The sequence below is a fragment of the Thermobia domestica genome, chromosome 7 (genome assembly GCF_964235325.1).
Source record: "Thermobia domestica chromosome 7, izTheDome1.hap1.1, whole genome shotgun sequence".
Lineage (NCBI taxonomy): Eukaryota > Metazoa > Arthropoda > Insecta > Zygentoma > Lepismatidae > Thermobia > Thermobia domestica.
This window is the reverse complement of record NC_137460.1, coordinates 17,693,201-17,718,487: the sequence shown is the minus strand read 5'-3', so window position 1 is coordinate 17,718,487 and position 25,287 is coordinate 17,693,201. Positions and strand designations below refer to the sequence as shown.

Below are 25,287 nucleotides of genomic sequence, written 5' to 3'. Positions count from 1 at the left end.
TCTTACCTTATAGGCTCCATTTAGATTTTTCGGCAGTACACCTACTGAATGATTCTTGTACTGGATATGAACAAATAGTATCACTTATGCACGATAATGAGCGTTAATTCATTAATAAAATTAAAGATATCATACCCTGCGATTTTAAAACAGGGTGTTCCAAAAGACAGCGACGAATGATCTTTAACCTATTACTTGGACTCGCAAATTTTGGACTTAGTGGATATAGTCTATATGAGGTTCATAAATTAAAATCAGCTATTAATCAAATGCGCGCACAGAATGATTACCTAAACTCTCAGATACAGGAAATTAAGGAAAGTAATTTTGAACTCACACATTTGGTGACGAACTTTTCAGTAGCCGTCGAAAAACTGATAAGCGAAACTCATCATAGTATATTGAAATTGATATGTACAACAGCCAAAAATGAACGCTACCTGATCGCCCTTCTTAATTTTCAAAATGTAGAACAACACTTTGAGACTATAATACAAAGCATTCTTCAAAATAAAGTTAACGACGTTTTAATAAAATCTGCTTTAGCTAAAGAAATGATTAGACAAAATATAAACCTAAGAGGCACATTAATGGAAAGATCTTGGATTATTTTATCAATGTTCAAAGGCATTTTTGATTTCATTTGACCCAGAATCTGCCAATTTAGACATTATAATACAAACACCAATTGTACACACTAATGATTATCACATTTTATATAAAATTTATAACAATGGATTTCTAACTAAGACAGCTCATACACGTATTCAGACACCTGAATATGCAATATGGGCGGACCAAGGAATCTATGAGTTAGACTTATCACTATGCCAATCACATAATATGTTCTCTATATGTTAATTACAGAAACAACCTCGCTCTCAACAAACAGGCTGTCTATTTAATTTAGTTTTTCGAAATACAACCGATAGCTGCCATCTGAAACCTACTTTGTCACAAACAGAGGAATTTTATCTATATACGCCCATGGGACTTCATCTTACTACGCGTAAATCTGTTAAAATAGCACTCCAAAAAAAAACACATGTTAGCCGGTGATGCAGTGAACCGCTCATCAACTTATGTTTTTAAGTATGAAAAATTTCAACGCATAATTACCGATACTTTGAATCTTCCTATTAGGACCTCAGTTAACTTCACGTTAATATATAGAAATTTGCCAAAAAATCCAAATTTGAATTTTACTCATAACCTTCAAAATTTACAACGCGCCATAACTTCGATGCACTCCTTACTACAGCACGAACAAAATTCTTTGTTAGATAAGATGCCACAACTACATCTTTCCACTGCATTCCCGTGGACTATAATTGCTATAGCCATTCTTATTTTCATATTATTGATTGGTCTTGGCATATTATTATATTTTATTTATAAACGCATTATTAATAACAATGCCTCATAGACATTTTACATTGTACAGGATCGCCACTAATTATCAATTGTAATAATTTTTTCTCTCTCTCCTTCCAGTATGGAGCATCTTTATATAACCGTATTAATTGCAACTTTTTTAGTATTCCTGAGTTTTACTATTTTATACATATTATATCGTCGTCTTCGCTCGTAACCAAACAAATCTAGAACGAACCGCATAGAAATTTCATCTCCTCTTCCATTGGAAACATTTAATACCAATAATACAACTAAGGAGCAATCGCTAAGACAGACTCCAACTCCACTTACTATAAGTGAATTAGTATATATTTATTGACGCCAAGCCAAAAACAGCCCTATCTCGAGGGAAATGAAGTATCATGTGCCATCTACGGATCCTGCCTGTATATAGGGACCACCTGCTTTAGTGCTCTATTCCGCTACCACATTACTGCTCCGAAAAGTGATTTTCATTTATTTCAGTGCCACAAGTGTTTAGTGCTTAGTGATTTTTTTGTGTGTGATTCCTCAGTGTTGCCAACTATCACATTTAACGGTAGCAGTTCCAACCATTTAGAATAGTAATCCATTAGTAATCCATTAACACAAGAAATGATTTACCAACATATTCTAAAATATCTAGACCTACCTTCTCAAAAGGTAAACTTGGGATTTCATGCGATTTCAGTGGTTCTTTACAATTTGATACTCTGTATTTTTCACAAATTCGGCATTTCAGAACCATGGTTTCAATATCAGTTGATAATCCAGGCCAATATGCCACTTGCCTGGCCCTAGCTTTTGTCTTTTGTACACCAAAATGTCCCTGATGTAACTGATTGAGAATCTCTTTTCTCAACGTTGTAGGAACAATTATCTTATGATTTAACAAGACAATACCATCCTCTACTACAATTTCATGCCGTAATTTGTGGTAAAACCTGACTGACTCATCGAGCTGTTTTTTATCTTCAGGCCAACCTTTATAATTCATTTTCATAATTTTACACAGAACAGGCTGTTTTTTTGTTGCTTCAATTATTAGTTTTTTCTTTGACTCAGTAGCTTGTACATTAGTAGCTAAACTATGTATTACCTCTGTAATAAAATTATCTGACTCCTCCGTTTCATGCAAAAAATCACGAGACAACAAGTCAGCAATGTACATTAGTTTACCTGGTACATATTTCAATGAAATATCATACCTTAACAATCTAAGACACATTCTTTGTAACCTACTTGATGGTATATCTGATACATTTTTCCTTACAATAGCCAATAATGGTTTATGATCTGTTTCAATAGTAATTGGTTTGCCATACAAGTAGTAATGAAACTTAACCGCGTGCACTACACTCAACAATTCATTTTCAATTTGAGCATGTGATTTCTCCACGTGAGTAAGGCTACGTGAACAAACGCTATCGGGTGGCCATCTTGCATTAGCCACAGCCTAGCCCTTGGCTTGATAAATCATATTGCATCACTATTTCTTTCTTTGTGTCAAAGGTACGCAAAACCGGAGCAGTTGATACAATCATTTTTAGTTCATTAAATACTTCGGTGTGAATAGGTAGCCACTGCCACTCTACATTCTTTTCTAACAGTTCCCTTAATGGAGCTGTGATAGTTGAATATTAAGGAATAAACCTACTTAAATACGTAATCATGCCTAACACCCTTTGTAGTTCTTTCTTATTGGATGGAATACTCAACTCTGTGATAGTTTTAACGAAATCGTTGTTAGGTCTCATACCTTGCTTATTAAAAATATACCCTAAGTATCTCACCTCACTCACTTTATACTGAAGTTTTTTGGAATTAAATTTGACATTAAGCTGCCTAACTCTATCTAGTACTTGCTTCATTATCTTATCATGTTCCTCCTCTGAGTTTGCTGCAATTAACAAATCATCAGAATATATGACAACACCTGGAACGTCACCAAAATAATTCATATTGAGCTTCTGAAATATTTCCGGAGCAACTGATAAGCCAAATGGTAATCTTAAAAATCTCCAGCATCCAAAAGGAGTACTGAACGTTCTCTGCTGTTTCGATGCAATTGCTGTTTCGATGTTAATTCTTTATCATAGTAGAATTGAGCTTCGGAGTTTTACCTTCAACTTTTTTTTTGACAAAATTTTAGCCTCGCTCGAGGTGTGACTAGACCAATCAGCCCTCAGTGTTAACCGTACCTGAGGGATCACTTTGGAAGCTTTATGCATTGTACAGTCAAGGGTATGGTTGAGGAAGCCCACAGGTACGGTGCGTCTAGGGGACCCCTACGTGGTCGACTATGCATATGGCCCTTAGTTAGCCATCTTGTTTCTCTACAATAACTAAATTACTAACCCAGCCACTAGGATTTTCCTCTTTACAAATGATCCTTTCTTTTTCCAACTTACTTACCGCATCTTTTAATTTTGACTGGATTGTCAACGGTACCCTTCTGGGAAGTCTAGTTATAGGTTGTACCTTTTCGTCAACCGCAATATGCAATTTACCAGGATATTTACCAACACCTTGAAATACATCATTGTTATGCCTTAAAAATTCATCTTTGTTTACAAACATGAACGGGGTTTACTGACACACGTTCTATTAACCCTAATTTAACACAACCATCCAGACCTAATAACGGTTTGCATGCATTATTGTTATCCTTAATTAAAAGAAAATCTATGTTAGCTTTTACATTTTTGTGAGTACAACACAGATTTACAATACCCAACGGTTTTATTTTTGTACCACCATAAACTTCCAACACCACATTTGTAGGCCTATACTGTGCTTGTGAGTCAATTTGCTTGTAAACCTGTAACGGAAGAATATTAGCTTCCGCTCCCATTCAAATGTAAAATTTCGAACACGGAATACATTATTAGGGATTTGATCGTTCACCGCCCCGACGGATGTCCCCCCCTCGAAACCCGTCTTTATTTAGTTTCCCGACTCTTCGCGTGACTCGTCTTGAGTTCGATTCTGATTTGACCTATTATTGTTTTGGGTTCTCAAATTCTGTCGATTATTTCCCCGTCCTCTATTATTCCCTCGACGTTGTCCTGATCTACGGTTATTATTACCACGCAAATTATGGTCCCTCACACTACGAAGTTCTTCGGTTCGATTCTGTTCATCATTCGTTCGTGCATTTTCACTATCATGATTCTCTGTGTTACCTTGTTCCTGTCGGGTACCACTATTATTCTTTTGCCTATTATTCCGTTGTTATTTTGGCTTTTGGCCATTAAATGACTTGTTTGTTATTTTGACTTGTTGCACACGAAATGAACGATTATCTCTATAATTATTATTGTTATTGTACGCATTATAGCTTCTCTTTGCATTATTTTCTGCTACCCTCAACGATTCAATCCTAGTAATACTAGCCAAGAACTGCTGAAAAGAAGTGCACGGATGCAATGTTAGTTCTTCACGATACCTTCGCGGCAAAGTATCGATGATATTTGCAATAATCATTGCGGGTAAACTTTCTGGATTTAAATCTCTTAATAACTGATACTGTTTCGTGGCGAAGCTGCGAACATTGTCATGGGTCTTTGGATCAAACCGTCTGTTCCTACAAGAAGCGATCTGACTAGCAACAATGGTATCTGAATCAAACGTGTCTATTAACGCTTTTTGAAACTGACTAAAAGTTTCAAATTCTCGAGGATAATTAGTAACCTACTCTTTAGCCACCTGTTCGACAAGACACGGGATAAGATGAACTAAATCATCTTCATATATGTCTACAACTCTAGCTTTTTCTTTAAAATCCTGAATATATGAACGCGCAGTTGTACTATCCGGGAGCCCTATATATTTTGGTATATACTGCAAATCTCTAACTTGAATGACACGCTTAGGTTTCGAAACTCTACGCGGATAGACTTGTTTTACACTACTATCGTACCCGTCAGATTTGAATCCCTCACTTTGATAATCAGAGTCGTGGTACTAATAATCGGACTAATTCTTACGTGGTGACGTTCGTGTATCAGTATGGAATTGTCGCAATTTATTTTCAATATGTTCCTGACGTACTAACAGTTCACGATTTACTCTTTCTAACCTATGCATTTCCTGAGTGGTCTCGATCATGTTCGAAATTTACAATGACAGTGGGCTGTTTTTCAAAATGCCCGATTATCATTTCAACAGTAGCTTTATGATGTTCTGTGAAACTTTCTATAGTTTGTTCTATTCCATCTGATCGCTCACTGTTGTTTTAAAATTTGCCGGTGCGCTTGCACTTCTTCACCTATTTCACCTGTCTTTTCTGCGAGTTCCTTTACATATCTGTTTAATTCGTGCACGGCGCTTTCCTGCTTATTTGCACGAAAATTAACAACCTCGCATTTCCTATTTGTAAGTACCTGGTATTTTTCTATTTCCTCTAAATGGCCTTTTACCCCTTGCACTTCCTCTTTCAAAGCATCAGTGTCACGTCGTTGGACCTCGGTGGTCTGCGTACACTCAATCTGTACCGCTTGTATGGATGCCTGTAATTGCTCAACACTTTTCTTATTTCTTAGCTACCTGACTCAACACGTTTGGTTAGATTATTCAACTCTAAACGTATTTCAGTGATCGTGTTATTAGTCGATATTATGTCTCTACTCAAAACGTCCAATCGTTTTTCTAATTCACCCCTTCGCTAATTCTGTTATTGACTGTTTACATTCATTTATTAATTCATCTATTCGTTCACTATTATTTTCTAATTTTTTCTCTATTTTATCAGATTGTTTCTCTAATTGTTCTGTTTACATCGCTTGAAATTGTTCTAATGTGATGCTACTCTCCATATTTACTTAAATTACAAACAACTAATTCACAATATAAAAATACGAAGTACGAACACAACTTTGGTAACAAAACGTAACCAAACACCTTTCTGAAACTAATGTATCATTATTTCAATTGCACAAAATTTTATTTTGAAGTTTCATTTTGCGAAGTGTTTCAATATAAAATTAACACAGACATAAACGAATAGCTTACACAAGATACATTTTTTTCATTCACAACATAAATGGTGCATAGTGTAAATGTGTGTGTGTGTTTGTGTGTGTGTTCAACTACGATCAGCTGTTTATAATATCGGAAATTAGCGGGAGAAAATTTTCGCGAACAAAAATAAGATATGTTTCCATTTCTTACAAAGGAAATTATAATAGTAATATTTCTATGATAATTAAACTTACTTTATATTATTTAAAGCCTGCTTATTGTTTTCATTCTATTTCATTTTTCACAAGTTAAAACAATTTACGCGTGATTTACTCTGAGATCGTCTGCTACATGTAACTACGTAACTCAAATTCTAGATTCTGTACGCAAACATTACAATACCCATTCTACATACTGTCGGATTTTAACAAGTAAAACAGTAATATATTCGGACACAATTATATTAGAAGATTAAGTTAGGTCCTGTCAAGGTTAAGCCGTGTTAGGTTGCTACCGTCATGTACGTCGTGGTTCGGAATAACTTTCAGTCTCTTATTCTACTTTTCCTCTTCTTTTCCCAGCTATTCCATGACGAACAAGGTCCATACCTTGTCTGCATCTTTGTCATGTTGAGGCTGGGAATGCAATAGGTTCGGATGCAGGCACCGTAAAAAAATATTTACTGTGCTATATGTAATTAAATCATGCATTAGATTTACAACAAATGATAAAACTAAGATTTAGATAATGAATGTATAATATCACTCAATAAACACCAGTAGCGTAACTAGAATTTTTCTCAGGGGGGGCCAATGAAGGGCCCAAGAAAATTTTGAGGGGGCCATCTACAATGAATGAATTTTTTCATATATATATATATATATGTGTGTGTGTGTGTGTGTGTGTTTTCAAGGTGAGTGTTTTCATCTTTGTTGTTCATGATTTTACTTTTTTACGGTGAAAATTTATGAATTTACTACTTCAAACAACTAGGATACATTAATACAATTGGTTTCCAATATAAGTAAGTGGTAACTTAAACGCTGCATTTAAAATATGTGTCTGGTTGATTAAGTGGAAGCAGAGAAATACATTTTTACAGGTCAAGAAAATAACTTATAGGTTCATGCTTCTAGTTAAAAGAGGATTTTTCTATTCTTGTGGGCAGCAGCAAACTTATCAACAACTTCTTCAAGATCTAACGATTTAGCAACTTTCTTCAATATAAATTAATCCTAAGTTTTTCAACCTACCATCAGTCATTGAATATTAACATTTAATATTTTCAAACGAGAATGGCCTTTCACATGTAGCACTAGAAACTGATACGGTCATAAAGATTATATCTAACTAGTTGGTTTCTAGGAATGCGTTTTTATAGACGCAAAGATCAACGATATTCACCAAGGAATCAACTTTGGTTTTCTCACGTCTTCAAACAACTTAATTGTGTTTGGGAGGATTTTGAGTTTACATTTAAATATTTCCAGATCACTTTCATAATACTGGGCCATATGCTCCACAATGTTGTAATTTAGAAAGTTTTCACCTTTTGGATGTAGAGTGATGATTGATCTAATGATTTTGCTACATGATCCAAAACGATTTTCCGTCTCAGTGATTGCTTTATCAATAGAATTAGTTTTCTAGATTTAGTTTTCAATAGAAGAAAATTAGTTTTCTGCCTCCAGTGAAGGAAGAGACTCATCCAAAATAAATTTGTGATATTTCGATGGCGAATGTCTAGTTCATTTCCACGAGGAACCCATATGGTCTATCTGTTTCCGGTTCTGGAATTTCAGGACCATTTTCTTCACATATCCACAAATATTCTCGATAAATTTGTTCGAATGTTGTTCGTTGAGAGTCATATTCTCCAGACCACATTTTCGACAGCGTTTGAACTAGTGAATCTACAAGAATCAAACCTTCCGACATGTCTGCATCTACTTAAAATAAGGCGAAGCTCAAAGTTACAGCATGGCAGCAGTCATATTAAATTTTACCCGAAAACATTCAATCTCGTACAGATGACATTTATTTCCCGGATGGAATGATGGAAGTAAATAAATATCACAAGTTCCAGATTTAGTTTAATTCCGCATAATAATATAAATAGTTGTTTGGTAGATAAACTGTATTATTAATAATAATAATAAAGTAAAATGTGATGTACGAGGACAAAAGTGCTTACGAGACAAACGTCGCATAGAAACAGGAACTGAACTCTAACAGGACAGTGATTTGCCCGTTCCAGCCCACTTTAAATTATAAGCCTTGCTCTTGAAGCTTAAAGTTTCACTTTAAAGTAAACTGCCAATAATTATCATGTATTCTCAATATTTCAGAAAAATGTCAAAATTTCACGCTCTAAAAAATGGTAGCCTAATCAGTGACGAAACTAGACATTTGGTGCCCACGGCAAATTTTGCGATTAGTACCCCTTTCATCTATGTACATCTACACCAATAACACACATATTAAAGTCGGCGAGATCTATCTTGACAGTGACGTCAGCGCTCTCAGTTGCAAGCCTACCAACTTACGCTATTCACAAATAGTGCTTAGATGGCACACTGAACGCTTCACACGTCACATCGTAACTGCAGTTTAAAATAATGCTGGTAGAAAACTAGGGAGAATTTAGATAACAATGTATCTATATTTATATAATACTAGTACATGCGTGTATTGTTATGACAAAGAAAAAATAAGATTATGCTAACAATTATTAGAATATTTTAAAATGTACACAAGAAATTATAACAATAAACGTAGAAATATTTTACTCTTAAATTTAATCTATGATTGGTGAGCACTCGAGATCGTCTGAATAGTCGCTATAAAATCCAGGTCCGTTTTCCCGATCACTATCTGTTAAAAAACTATCGGGTTCTGAATGGCTTCCAACACTCACAATTAAATTGTCAACCTCTCCGTCCATAAGACAGTCCTTTTCCCAGTAAAATTGTTCCCATTTACGCGAGTTTTCAACAGCCTTCCAGGCCCGTATCCAGGGGGTTCTAGGGGGGCCGCCCCCTAAATTTTTAACGGTAGGCTTGCAAATGAACTATGGTTGGATCGCGCTCCCCCTAACTTCAGCCGGTCGGTCTAGGAGGGTCTAGAATCTGCATTTCTTTGTCTTTTTTGTGTATTTGGTCTTGCTTTACCGGGTGTTACGACGGGTTGTCCTGTATTTAGACTTTTCTCCTCTTTCACAATTCGCCACACGGATCTCTCACTGACACATGTTGCTCGGGAGGTTTTACGAAGACTGTCAGATTTATTATTGTTTGCTGCAAAAAAGTTGTAAACATTAAAAACAATGTTTCTTGCATCACTATGCAACGGTTTGTCCTTCTTTATGGTACTATCAAACATTCTTATACACAAAATTTCGAGAACGAGAACCAAAGAAGGGATTGACAACTCTCACAAGTCACCACACACTGTATAGCCCTATACAGAGAAGAGGCGTGCTTTTCAGTTCATTTCATTTCGCTTTTCTTTTCTGGTTTGTGCGTGTGTGTGTTTCCTGAAAGCGGTGTTTTTGTGTCCTATCGGTAAAGGTTATACTCTTCGAAGCTATTCACTAACCCCCACGCTCTGTTTCCGCGACCAGGAAACACGTTCACATACCATCCTCTAACTCAAAGACCGTGATAGGTAAAGACATGGGGGTTTCTTTAAAATAAACTTTGGACTTCCCTTCCCATTTCGTCCACAGCATGTTTGTGTCTATCTTCAACAAAACGAAAGTTTGTAGCATGTTGAAATCTGAGTGTTGTTAGACCAGAATAAAGCATAAATGGCTATTATTTAAAATTATTTTCCACATACTTATAATATAAAATTCAAATATAAAATAACCATATTCTTCATGAAAGTTATATAAATATAATAGTAAAAAATGTAGCATTTATGTCTTCTCGAACTCCAGTTATCGTTATACAAAGATGACAAGTATATTTGTTAGAAACGAATCTTCCATATTCGGTTCATTTCCTTTCGCTTTCCTGTCGTAGAGAACGTAGCTTGCTTTTAAGTTGGTATTTGTATTCCCGCATTTTCTCTTTCCTGGGATTGGACGTTGAATTGAACGAAGCGTCTGCCTTAACCAGTGGGATGGCATTTGAGCAATAGCGGTGTCCACGTCACTGCCATGATAATTCTCGGGCACTGTAGTTTGCTGGCGCCCGGGCAACTGCCCCGGTTCCCGGATCTTGTTTTGATCTGGCCGTAGTTCAATTACTTTTGGTTACTTTTACCCTTGAGCTTTAAAACTGAGTAACGAATGTGCCTTTACGTTATTAAAATGATGAAGTGAGCACTCTTTGAAGCAAAAAGAGGAAATATGTTTTTCTTTCCCTAATATCAAACAGTTACAGCAGACATTTAAATCGGGACTCCTTACAGCAAAAGAAGTATATGTGATCCTTTTCTTTCTTTCGTTTGTTTACCATCACTACTTTTTAGAATTTGACGTGAATTCAAATACACAAACACTTCACACCCACACTGAATGGCGAAAGCTTAGCGGTAGAACATCAGCTTAAGATTCGGAAGATGGTGTGATTGATCCCTCGTGGATAAATATTTCAACTGAGGAGATTACCAAGATTCTTCCTCGGTGGCCCTATTGACTAATTTCCCTTATTTCTATCCTCTGAGTCTCGAATTTTTCAAAGCCTTAAAATAAATTCAAATGTAGTTGAAATAACGTTACTATCCTGTAGTCAATGCTAAATTAATGGTGTAAGTTTTGAGATTAGATTTGAAGGAGGGGCATGGATTAATCGATGGAAATTAATTACTTAGTGTACGAAGGATTCTTTCGTCCAACATGAGTGTAAAGTTTTACTGCAGTGCATGCTATTTGTAAGTAAGCATCTCTTATTTTAGTATAACTTTCAACATTGAAGCAAATCAGAACGCAGACTGATTTTTTTTTGTTCTTTGTCGAAAACAAAGAAGACAACCTGATAAGGGACAGAGGTTAAAAGGAACGTTCAGATGCTGAGGTCACAATGCATGCACCTTACAGATTTAGATAAATTAGATCTTGTTGTACTACAAACAAAAAGGAGCCTGAAGATTTTCGCTCGGAACGCAGACTATTGCAACATACGATATTCTGCAGTTGGTAACTTTGTTGTCGAGATAAGTTTCGGTAGTAGTTTCACTTGCGGCCCACTATTAACTCACCGTTTGTCGACCTAAAGCAGTATCACTCTGTGTGGGGGGGGGGGGGGCCGCTAGGGGGGCCAAGATTTTGAGCAAGGGGGCCTGGCCCTCCCAGGCCCACCCTTGGCTCCGCCACTGATAAACACACATATTACATGCACATTAATCAAGACAATAAATGGATTAACAACCCTTTGCTTAATATTTTAAGGAAGTAGGTGGCTTGGCATATGAATTAAACAACTCACGTTAGCCTTCGCCTAGCCAGTAGTGCCGTTCTATCGCTGTCCTTAGGTCGAGTCCCAGATGCTGCTTCCGTAATTAATATTCCAGGCTGCCGTTTCTAAATGCAATTCTTAGTGTATATGGTAACAGACGAGGTCATGCTCCAGAGTTCCACTTATATCGTGATATTTGTCACAACGAATAATAAATCGACCCGACGTAGTTTTAGGGGGGCGCGGTGGCTCAGTGGTAGAGCGTTCACCTCTGGTGCTTGGGGTCCCGGGTTCGATCCCAGCCCCCGCCAAGTGAATTTTGTGGTGGACAAACACCGTGCTCGTGGGTTTTCTCGGGGTTCTCCCGTTTCCTCCCACATTCTTCATTCCACCATTTCACTCATCTTTCATCATCACCGTCTCCTTTAGCCTAACCGGCATAACCGTGGGACGTAAAACTTAAAGATGTCATTTCCGACGTAGTTTTCACATTTAAAGTACTTCACAAATGGAACTGTTCGGCACTCATATTTAAAATACTGCATAAATAAAACTGTTCGACATAGATCAACTAATGAGGCGTTTAAGTTCGTTCCGTACAGGGATATGTTATACGTTTAAAAAGGTGCACAGAGATGCGCGTAATTTATGATTGCAGACAGCACGGACGCTGCCTTCGAGATGGTGCGGGATGTACTGAAGCATTTCATAGTTTTTTAGTTTCTCACCCAAAGTACTAGGTTGTGCCCATGGGTGGAGTTCCAAATTTGGTCATCCCTTTCCAGCAAAATTTTGAAAATTTACCGTAAAGAAATCCCTAATTTGCTCTTTTGTGTGGTTGATAATATATAAGGAGATCGAAAATTTTGTTTGTTTTATATAAGCGGTTGTAAACATGGAACTGTTTGGTAAGCGGAAGGTACTACATCGCGCATGGTTACTGGATGGTTGCATTGTATGTAATAGTGGTGGGTAAATTCCCAGAAAGATATTTTTCAGGAATATTCCCGGGAAAATTCCCAAAAATGGTCATATTCCTGGAATTTATTTGCAATCAGAAAAAGTGCATTCTATTACTATATTACGATTTCTAAGTTAAATTTGTTTCTTTATCACAGTGTATTATTACTGTTGTCTCCAGAGGATTCTTTAAAATGAATATTCTGAACGATATTATTTTATTTTATTAATATTTTATTATATTTCAAGAGTACGCATAAATGTATATTTACTTACAATAGGTTCTACGCAAGTAAATATGTGGGGAACATGGTATAGTAAGTCCACATACTTTTACACTACTAAAAGTTTAAATTTATACGTAAGTAAATTTTCTAAACTTGATCCTACTACTGACATTATAAACATATTGGGCGGTATTCAGAGAGAATTCCTTAATCGAAGGTTAGTGTGAGACTAGTTAGTAATCATACTAAATCTTTACTAAGAAAGGTGCACTTTTTGGTATTCAGAGTCTACTTTTGTGCAACTAAAATGATGATTTGGGTATGATTAACTTATAGAACCCCATTGGATCGGTGAGTAAAATAAATGTGTTAACTACGGAAAAGTAGATGAGCGCATGCATAATCTGTAAAAATCAAAATACATGAATTACGAAATACGAAATTTTATGTCGCACGCTAAATCGTGGGTAAAAGATTGGAATCTGCCCCAGATTAATTAGTCACATGTGATTACTTTGTCCAATACTACGTCCTAATCAGAGACTCTGAACACAATTTTGATAACGATCCTTTAGTCAACCCAGTAGTAAGTTGTTAATCAGACTTCAAAACGACTCTGCATAAGGGTCGTTACATTTTAAAATGATATAAACAAATTAGTTTAGTAACTACGAGAAGACACATATCGCAGCATTTTATCAACATTTATGTTCACAATATTTGCAAGATACTGACTTATCTTTATAACTTCGCATGTAACATTGCCACACGACCTTACGACCTTTTTTCCTACTTATTTCCCGAAATGTCGTGCGTTAGTTCGCATAAAAGAGTAGTCCGAGTACCTCTTGAGAAATTCGAATCAGAGACAGGAGACAGACAGGCGCCTATTATTAACGGAAGTTCGGGGTATATTGATGCTACTACACCTCTATTTCTACAGAAATTTTACATTACTTTACAAACTGGTTCCTCTTAATCATTTGTAAATTAGTTGTTTGCTACATTTTAGTGCAAATTGAAATTTAACTTAAAAAAGAAGTCATATTATTAGTTATATAAAGTAGTCAAGAAATTCTAACTTTTTTAACCTCTAAATTATTAAAACCTTGAAGTAAATCATAATAAATAAAAATAAAGTAATTAGTCATATGGTTCTTATAATTTCAAGGATAAAGTAAAGAAATGGTAATCAAGCTGACCAGAACTTTTACTGGGGGTAGGAAGGGATGACTTCCACATTGCATGTTGGGACTCGGCAGTGTTTTCAATTTACAAAATACACAAGAATGATAACAGCGTTTCTAACTTAAGTACTACTCAACAATACTTTTAACTACTTCAACACTCAGAATTCCCACTTGAACCACAGAACACTCAATTCTCATTTGAATATTTAGAAGTTCTAGGCACGGCTGAACCTTCCCAATGAGTGTTGGTACGGAAGAGTGTAGAATTAGCATTGACCATTTATATTTTGAATAATAATTACGGGACACCTGGGTCATGTTTGCTTAAAAACGGGACATTTAGGCGTCCCGTTTGAGAATCAGAAAAAAACGGGACAACGGTTGAAAATAAGGGACTGTCCCGGCTAAAACGGGACGTCTGGTCACTTTGATGGAAATGAATTCCTTCCCGGGAATTCATATGCCAGGGGAAAAAACGGGAATATTTCCATTTTTTATTTTCCTTCCCACCGGAAATATTCCCATTGCCCATCACTAGTCACGGGTCACGGCTATGCGTGGGAGCTGGTAACACTTCTCTTCGCATACTTGTCTATACCGGTACTTTAAATCTTTTGTTAAGTAATTCGCTTTTATAAGTTATTATACGCTTAATACACGTGATAACTGCCCCATGGTCTTTGTTACGTGGGACATTAAAATTGTGAAGAAGAACTTATTGTTTTCAAACTGCATTTTTTCTGTATTTCATAGAAATCTGATCGTATGTTTGACTGCAAGTGCAAACTTGCTGCGAACGATCTTGTTAATCATTTCATTAACACTGGCAGCTTAAAAGACAAGCGAAGTATAAGAACAGTGTCAAATTCTTATTAAATTTGTAGCCATAATGGCTGGTGAGGCATCTGTTAAGTTGGAATTGATGTGCAAAGAAGAAATTGATTATGACTTACCTCAGGAAGATCCACTCGAAGGGAAAGGGTGGACATACGAATTAATGACTGACAACAAAGAATTAGTATTATCTACAAGAGAAGGAGAACAAACAATGGAGAAGGATGCAGCTATGTATTCTTTGGATGAGAAACTAAACGTTGCTACGGTGAAATCAGAATTTGCCATAGAACATCCTGCATTTGAAAGTGATACAGAAACGCTAAGAAAACTAGTGGTTCAAGGGACTTGCGCGTCGTACTCTAAGGAATCCCAACAGTTAACAACAAAAGGTTTAAATTCAGTTTGGTCAGAAAGGTAATATTCAATTTTCCATAAAGTAATTGACTCAGATTAATAATACGGATACATGGGTTCGGAAAGTTTGTAGGTTGAAAGCAACACGTCATAGACTTATTTAGGTATTGGCGATATCTCGAACGTAAATTACTAACCTGCAATTTGGAAATGACATGGCAAACATAGACTAACTGTATACAAAATTATAATAATGAGATCGATTCCATCGTTACAAATCTTATGTAGTTTGTGTCTTGATAAAATAATGATTCTTTATTATTAAGTACGCATTTGTCACTAAATTCTTTATTGTTGTATATATTTATAATATAGGTGCTCGACGTTAGTGTTCTATTTATATAGAGACTTAGGTAAAATAACAGATCGTGAGACTGAAATTTATCCTAAAATTTTCGAAATTTAAACGTGGAATTGTTATACTGGAACAAAAACTATTTACGTTTGTTATTTTATTCAGGATTTAGCTCGAATGAGTCTAGCCTCACCTTTCCGGTGGGCTTCGAAAGACATTAACTAAAAACAAGATAAAAGGGTATTTTAACCAACAATGGATGTTCATTAATTGTAGATGAGCATACATAAATTCATTTCATACCGGTACTCATTTCTTTCAAAAAAGTCGACTTTTTATATATTCAGCAGTCATTTCTAGGATATGGACATCTATTTCTCCATCCACGATCACTTTAGGGTCCTATTGCACGTAGGCGATACAAGAATTATTGTACAAACAACACTAACCAATATGTGCTAGATGGTCAAAAAACAAAAAGATTGCTATGTAAATTAGGGCAAGGCGGAGGGTGTTGGTACGGCTGGAAGCAAAAAGATGCGTCGGTTAGGATCGATTGGGTCAACACAAATAAGTATACACGAAAACGAGGATAGCTCAAAACACTGTATATACCATAAGCCTACATATCATACGTGTTGAATAATGATTTGTACGTTCCTAGAGGTATTATGAGTAACATCTGAAATGCTTTCATTGCTTGCATATTTGTAATCCAAAGTAACACAATACATTAGGAACGCAAATTTCTTACCTATGTGGATTTCTTAACTCCAAAACATTTTTTCCGTGTTATGATTTAGGACATTGAATTTTGTTATTCATGTCGCTTCTAGTGGTTGCTAACTACTTTGTGAAAGAATTTGTGTAGAACATACACAATACGGTATTATTTAAAATGTTACTGCAAATTAGTTTTCTAAGTTTTATAGTAAGCCTGGACCAGTTAATGTTTTGGTCTTGTATACACATTCACACCGTAGAGTTTGTATACTTCAAAGTGCTTTTATGCAAGACATCGGAGTTTTGAAGAATCTGTAGGCTATATATCATTATTTGGTTTACCATAACTGGGAAAAAGGAAGTGTTAAAAAAATGTTAAAATTTACTCTCTTCCTCACTCTCTTTCTATCTATCTCTGTCATTACGTTACAAGGATGAAGCTCGGTTTGTATACTATAAGGAGTGTTTTTTAAGTAAGTTCCGTTTGAACATAAGTACACAACGAAAGGTTATTTCAAAAAGTAAATGTATTTTCAGAAAGTACATACTTTACTATATTTTTCGACATAGTTGCCAAGTTTGTTCAAACACTTATCATACCTCTCAACCAATTTTAAAATACTCTCTTCATAAAAACTTGCCGCCTGCTCCGATAACCAAGAGTTCACTGCCGTTTTGACATAGTCGTCATCATTGTAACGATTGCCACTGAGGTGTTGTTTCAGGTGGAGGAACAGATGGTAATCGCTCGGTGCAGGATTACGACTGTAGGGTAGGTGGTCGAAAGCTTCCTAGCAATAACTGTCCAACAAATCGCGGGTATGACCTACAGTGTGAGGTCTTGCATTGTCATGGAGAAGAACAATGTCCTTTGTCAGCATGTCGCGTCTTTTGTTTTGAATCGCTCTGCGTAGCTTTCTCAGGGTTTGGGAGTATGCTTCTGCATTCATACTGGTTCCTCGTTGCATGAAGACTACCAACAAAACACTATGCCTATCCCAAAACACCGACGCCATGATTTTGCGCTGGGACAGAGTCTGTTTGGCCCTTACCTTTACAGGCGAGTGTGTGTGTCTCCATTCTATGCTCTGTTGCTTCGATTCGGACGTGATATGCGAAACCCATGTTTCGTCTCTGGTTACGATCTGACTCAAGAAGTTGTCACCTTCTTCATGAAAATAAGTCAAGAACTTCATCACACATTCAAACCTTTGGTTTTTGTGGTCCTCTCCTATGAGTTTCGATACCCAACGGGAGCACAGTTTCCTAAACTTTAGGTATTCAGAAACAATTTTGTAAAGCGCTGATCTCGAAACGTCAGGAAATTCGTTTGATTTAACTGTTATTTTGAAGCGCCTGTTTTCACGAACCCTCGCTTTAACTGACGTCAAAAAATCAACCGTAATCGTAGAAGGGCGACCGGAGCGGTCCTCTTCATGGACGTTATCACGGGCATTTTTGAATTCTCGTACCCACTTACGTACTTTGCTTGCACTCATAACAGTATCACCGTACACTTCGCAAATATGTCGATGAATTTGTGCAGCAGACAGGTTTCTTGCTGACAAAAGCCGTATCACTGAGCGAACCTCACACGCGGCAGGCGACTTAATAGTCTTAAACATTGTGAAAGCACAGAACACAACCGTCCAGGTCAGCTACGGAGCTGAAACTGAGCACAGTTGTTCCCGAGGCATGTCGGTACATGATGCACACGCTCTTGTGGTATGCGCAAGAACTCCTAGTGTCTACAACAAAACGGACCTTATTTAAAAAACACGCCTCGTAATTTATAACAGCAAGTTAACATGCACTTATGACTAACAGTATGGAAAAGGGAACTATAGAGTTGAAAGAACCTACAATTTTACGAAAAGTAGAGATGAATTAATCAAATAGGACCGCTATCAGTATCGAATCCATAGTTTTAAGGTGCAGTAATTCTTGTTCATTGGTATTGATTTTGCTCAGTTTTTATTATAATTATGATTAGAAATGGCAATTGTGTCGGCAATGGATATGGAAATTGCAAGAACGCTGCTCTTCTTATTTATTCTCATCAGTTCCTTATTTCAAAATATTTTGTATAAGCATTCCTTTTTTCTCAAGCTAGTGCTATTTCGATTGATACATGGAAAAATACAAGCTTGTACAGTATTATAAAAGTAATTTTTATCTAAACTTTATATATATATATATATATATATATATATATATATATATATATGCCAGTTTTTGAACATAGCATACAAGAAATATAGCTGCAAAATATACATTATTAGTAATAACGTATTGAGTAATCCAGGACAATACACAATTATTCCACTGGTGTATAAAAATATTTATAACAATTTTTAGGCATCAGTGCTCTCTACAGTGTCGAAACACGTCTCTAATAAATGCAAAAGTAGGAAATAATTTGTGACTCATATATAGGTCAGTTCCTTCTTTAAGATCCTCCAAAATTTAAACTAATTTCGCCTATCTTGCAAAATGGCGTGATTTCAAATTGTAACCCCTATGGTTAAAAGACGAACGCTCGCCATTAATGCATCCCGATTCAAAACATGTTACAGATATAACGATTGGGAATATTTTTTTTTTTTTTTTTTTGTAGCTCATACCTAAGATATTGTTATCTTTCTTAGTTTGTAGAAAATAGTAGCTAAATATTTCACTCGTTAAAATGATAACGTTATTTGAAGTGAAACCCAAGCTCCTCAGAGCGCGTAAACGAAAGGTCAAAATTTTCAATAGGTAAACAATAGAAGAAATGGACAATCTTAGTTTCTGTTATCTGCGAACATACTTTATCATTTATTTGTATCAGATAACAACAAATAATGTGTTTCCCTCAGTTAATACGGATACGTTATCCTTTGCGTTGAAAAGCCGAAAAACTATTATCAACCACAAGTTCTATAATATTTCAAGAATAAGAATTACAAACATTTTCATAACATGTTTCAGACTTGTACCTTTTAATTACAGCCATTTTACAACCAATGATGCAGAAAGAACAATTTATTGCTTTTAATTTTTAGTAGACAAGTGTAACAAATTAGGAGTTTGTGTTTTCTAGAATTTAGAAATTTGTAAGAATATCCCTAGCCGGAAAATACAAAGAAAGTATTTCATTCTATTTCAATCGCTTTCCGATTCGAAATTTGTTTTCGTTGTCCTGGGCCTATCGTAGAAGTATGCTTTTTATATCGTGCTACCCCTAGTAGAAGAGAGAAGTAAATCGTGACGTTTTTCTTTTTTGGAATGGAGGAGGAAGAGTAAATGTTCGTACTGACAAACAATGAAAGAAATATTGATTGCAACATTAAACTTGTTTCAAACTTTTTGATCAGAACGTGTCCTACTCTGATTCTTACTGCAGATTGTATAATTTTGAGATCATTCATTCATTTTAGGCATATGGAATGAATTGAGATCTTATTTTAAAATATAAAGGAACGTAAGAATATCCCAGGTATAAAAACTAATAAAATACCAATCATTCTATTTGAAACATGTTTCGAATTTTAACAGCTAATGGCAGCTATTTTGCTTCTATCTCCAGAGGATGTAATCTGAGATCAGGTCTTTGTTACTAAGTGAGAAAAAAAATGTTACTTTGCTTTTAGATTTTAGGCAGACACGAGAATAACCCTAGATACTAGTCCAGCAGAAGTTTTTATTTTTCATTTAAAAATTGCTTTAGAATAGAAGATAAGAAGATTTATCAGTACAAAATAACTACCTAAGGTTTTTTTTTTTACAAAATAGAATCTTAATTTCTTTAAAAAAAGTGCCCGACGTTGTTTGTTTTTTCTCTCTCCTTCTGTGGATTTCCTTTAAAAGGAGATTGTCATTATGACTACAAATTGATTTCAAACCAAGGTTAGTCTCAATTTTTATTAAGGGCAGCAGCATTTTCTCAGAGAATATCCTTCTAGTACACTTGAAAAAGGTATAGTGTATTTTATTAACGGCTTTTCTTTCTTCTATTTAGAACTATTTTAGGCCGACATCATCATTATTATTAAGATTGATTACAGAGCGATGTTATGTCAGTTTTCATTGCGGTGTACTGTTGTACTCACAAAATGCCAAGAAAGCGTTATTTATTTGTTTATTTACTTCTAAATTAGCCCTATTTAGTCAGATTAAGAATATAATCATAAATATAAAATTAATAAGTACATCCCGCGTTTCGAACAAAAGTCCCATAGTAGCATGGAAAAATATACCTTCTAAGCGGCATTTCATTCTTTAATGCAGGTTTAATTACAAAAGCACAACGATGGCTATGAATCCAATTTTTTATGCGAGAAAAGATATAAACTGCTTTAAGAAAAACTATTCCCATTGCCCATCAATACCCAAGGGCTGCCTCAGAGGAACACTGGTCATTTTTAATGCCATTATTCTTAATAGATAATTCGTGCCGTGTCCTGTGCTCTAGAATTCTTCTATTCCTTTGAAATACACCCTCTGATTGTGTTTCCTAAGCATTTTTCTTTACTTTACCTCAGAAACAATAGCGTTATATTTTATACTAACGTAAAGGCCCAAGGGTTGCCTCTGGAGCTGCTATTCAAGTATCCACTTTTCTAATAATTTGATACTGTTCATTACCATTGACAATTGATTCCATAGCAAAGTATTGACTAGCCTTTCATATTAACGAATACAAATGGTCACGGTGAGTTCAGGTAGCTTGTATATGCAACAGGGAGAATCAGAGATCTTTTGGGCCTTTTAAGGTTAAAATTAGAATGGACCTTCTCGGGTTAAGTATAAATTACTTTTGTAGTTTTTATTTTGTAATGTTTTATAAATGTCCAGTGTTCATGATAGTATTAGGCATATAGTATTATATAATTTTTAGTCCGTCAAGTTTGTGTTTAAAGAAGATATGTATAAGACCCTTAAAACTAAGTAGAGATACTTAGTGAAGAGTGCCATTATTCTTCTCCTTTGAGTATTGTTTTGTAGTAACGCGGGAATGAAACATGTAATATTAATGTGAATTCTGGAGGAAGAAGTAGTGATTCCTCGATGTTTTTCCCATGAAGTAGATTGCTCTGTATAAGTAAAGATGCACGTTCGAAAACTATAAAGGCCTTATTTGAAAAAGAAATGATAGACATGGTTTGCTTCCTATTAGTTAATTCTTAAGTCCTATACTACAAGCTGTTTTGCAGTTTTTGACGTTGCATGTGTTAGAAGAGATATACAAGTCTATAAGCTAATTTGAAATTACATGGATTTACGGGGTAATTTCACAACATCCACTTGAAAAGGTAGTTTTCTTAAAATTTCTGGTATGCTAGCAAGATTTTGATCACTTAACTGCATCAGAGAATATATAATGATGTTCTAGACTTTACATAATAATTTTATATCATTTGTTAAATTATATATAAGGAAATATAGGGAAATTTCCCGTTTCCATGTCGTAAGGCGTTGATCATTGTAGTGTGATACATAACACATTTCTTGCATTTTTTGCTATTCACCGTGTATCATTTATCTTTAAGCGCCATTTTAACTTTTAATATAATAAACAATAATGACTGAAGTGTTTCACAACGCCTATAACAAACTTGGGCATTGTTTGAAAAAAAAAAGTAATAGCAGGTTTCCAAACCGGGTATAGAATTTTGATTTCTCCGAATAGAATTACACCAGGTTATTAGAAATTTAAATTCAATGTCTTGAGCAGAAACGTACAATAGCATTAGTAATAATCTAAGGGTGACGAAGGTGCTAATGCTTGCCCACATTACCTTAACGTGGACTTCTGGTATCATAATGTCACGTATTCAATTAAACAGATAAAAATTCAAGAAATTAAATACTCGCCGCCTCTCAAAAGTATTTACTTAATAAGACGTCTTAAGTGTGTATCAGATGACACCGTTAGCTAATTATATAGACGCAAAGATTGCATTACGTATTAAAGTTTACTATATCAAAGTATCAGACTGTATTAGAAACACACGTAGAGATTGCTTTACTGATTCAATTGAGATACTTTGTGCAATATTATATTTTTTTTATACCTTTCCTTTCTTTCTTTGTCATCATAACATTTTCTTGTAGCTGTAATTGCAGCAAGTTCTTCCGATTGTATAAATTTGTGACAGAAATTAATAATATATATAAATATCTGAGTGATAATAAATATCTATTTTCACAGATAAGAATGAAATATTTATTCCATAGCACAATAAGCAAAACATATACATACGTTCGTATGTACTTAACTCTGATATCGTATATATAAATAATGGTACAACTTTTAAAGCAAATTACATACTTTTGTTTCGAGAATACAGGGATCTGGAAAACGTCGATAGTTCTCGGTTCCATATTTCCCGTAACAGAACAAAAATAATCGTAATTTTATCTTGAAATATAACGAATGATTTCATTTTTTTTTTTTTATTAATCACTCAATTCACGTTTCCTTGTTTATTGAACGTATTACAGGCGCTACGATGAATATGACCTTCGCAGAGAAGACAATACGTTTATTATATTAAAAGAAGCAATTTCTCATTCAGATGAGAACTCTGATCTTACGAAGCAGTTCGGCAAAGGAATTATTCCGTCACGTTTGTCAAGTAATATGGTAACACACAAAAGTCAACAGCGTCATACGTACCAAAAAAGTGATAAACGCAATACTCAAATTTTAACTTCTTCAAGTCATAAGTCCATACATACAGCTGAGAAATCACACGGTTACGAACAGTGTGGTGAGGGATACAGCGTACGTTCAAGTTTGGCTACACAGGTGTTAATGCACAAAGGAGAAAGACCTCACACATGCCTAGAGTGTGGAAAGGGATTTGGATCCCGTTCAAATTTGGCTACACACATGTTAATCCACACAGGAGAAAGACCTTACACATGCAGAGAGTGTGGAAAGCGATTTATTCAACGTTCGAACTTGTCGACTCACATGTTAATTCACGAAGGAGAAAGATCCCACACATGCCTAGAGTGTGGAAAGGAATTTAGTTGCCGTTCAAGTGTGGCTAAACACATGTTAATCCACACTGGGGAAAACCCTCACGCATGCAGTGAGTGTGGTAAGAGATTTAGCCACCGTTCCACTATGGCCAAACACATGTTAATTCACACAGGAGAAAAACCTCATAGATGCCTAGAGTGTGGAAAAGGGTTTAGGCTACATTCAAACCTGGCAATACACATGTTAATCCACACAGGAGAAAAACCTTTTACATGCGAAAAGTGTGGAAAGGGATTTAGAGTACGTTCAAGTTTGGCTAAACATATGTTAATCCACACGGGAGAAAAACCTTTTGCATGCCAAAAGTGTGGAAAGGGATTTTATTGCCGTTCAAATTTGGCTAAACACATGTTAGTCCATACAGGAGAAAAACCTCACACATGCAGAGAGTGCGGAAAGCGATTTAGGCAACGTTCGAACTTGTCGAGTCACATGTTAATTCACGGAGGAGAAAGATCCCACACATGCCTAAAGAGTGGAATGGGATTTAGTTCCCGTTCAAGTGTGGCTAAACACATGTTAAACCACACTGGGGAAAACCCTCACGTATGCAGTGAGTGTGGTAAAAGATTTAGCCACCGTTCCATTTTGGCTAGACACATGTTAATCCACACCGGAGAAAAACCTCATAGATGCCTAGAGTGTGGAAAAGGGTTTAGTCTACATTCAAACCTGGCAACACACATGTTAATCCACACAGGAGAAAAACCTTTTACATGCGAAAAGTGTGGAAAGGGATTTAGAGTGCGTTCAAGTTTGGCTAAACACATGTTAATCCACACAGGAGAAAAACCTTTTACATGCCAAAAGTGTGGAAAGAGATTTAATTGCCGTTCAAATTTGGCTCAACACATGTTAGTCCATACAGGAGAAAAATCTCACACATGCAGAGAGTGTGGAAAGCTATTTAGGAAACGTTCGAACTTGTCGAGTCACATGTTAATTCACGGAGGAGAAAGATCCCACACATGCCTAGAGTGTGGAGAGGGATTTAGACGACGTTCAAGTCTAGCTAGACACATGTTAATCCACACAGAAGGAAAACGTTAGTAGTTTGGAAAAAGGTTTACGGTACCTTCAGCTTTGGCAGATCACAAGTTAATCCACACACCACAAAAACATCACACTACAACGAATTTGGCTTTCACGGAAATTCTACAGCTTGCTTATTTTTGTAGAACTCAATAAAACTCCAAGAATGCAATTGAGGATTATTTCATTGATTTAATGTAGAGAATGAAGCAACTATTTCACGTGAAGTAGAACCTAAATCACCTGCCATTTAATTGTAAACTTTTAAACGAAATGAGGGTGTGTTGAGTTAAAGGCTTATTGGTTCGTTTGCTGTTAAACTTCGGGGAAGTGAATTTAATGAACGAGACGGCAAATAGCAAACAAGCTTAAATAGAAATCATTTAAACTTATTATAACTGAATTGTTCAAACTACACATTTTTTTACAAACTTGAAATATTAGTCTTTCAAAAAATTTAAGTTAATTTTAATCTGTTTTTTAACGTTCTTGTAATTGAATTATTCAGAAGTAAACATTAAAAAATTTAGATAGATTTCAAACCTTTTATTGCATTCTTTCATCTGAAGTATTAATGTTTTGAATAAATGTAAGTGCTTATAAAATGTGTGTTCCTTTATTTGTACTTTCTGTGTTATTGGGAAGATTGCAGTACTAAACTAATTGATTTTATTGTTATTTATAAGTGTCTCGGAGAACTATTTATATTAAGCGAGTTTATTGACGTATGATATTGCTGAATAGTTGATAAAGTGAAAGGTAGTTTACATACCACAAGTGTGATATATGAAACAAAGACTGGGTCAATCGAAAAGTG

At 35.5% G+C, this 25,287-nt stretch overlaps 1 protein-coding gene across 1 annotated transcript; it reads left to right on the top strand.

Moving 5' to 3' along the window:
- Positions 1-14,688: 14,688 nt before the first annotated feature.
- On the top strand, positions 14,689-25,005 carry LOC145689878 (uncharacterized). The gene is made up of 2 exons (XM_081764174.1): positions 14,689-15,387; positions 22,892-25,005. Exons 1-2 carry the CDS (start codon positions 15,026-15,028, stop codon positions 24,486-24,488), a joined length of 1,959 nt encoding a protein of 652 aa, XP_081620300.1. The 5' UTR covers positions 14,689-15,025; the 3' UTR covers positions 24,489-25,005.
- The last annotated feature ends 282 nt before the right edge of the window (positions 25,006-25,287 follow it).

Bases quoted from the DNA above. Each gene is read 5' to 3' on its own strand.
- LOC145689878 (XM_081764174.1), top strand. From the start codon at position 15,026: ATGGCTGGTGAGGCATCTGTTAAGTTGGAATTGATGTGCAAAGAAGAA. The intron at 15,388-22,891 runs GTAATATTCAAT...AACGTATTACAG, and splicing joins AATTCAGTTTGGTCAGAAAG to GCGCTACGATGAATATGACC.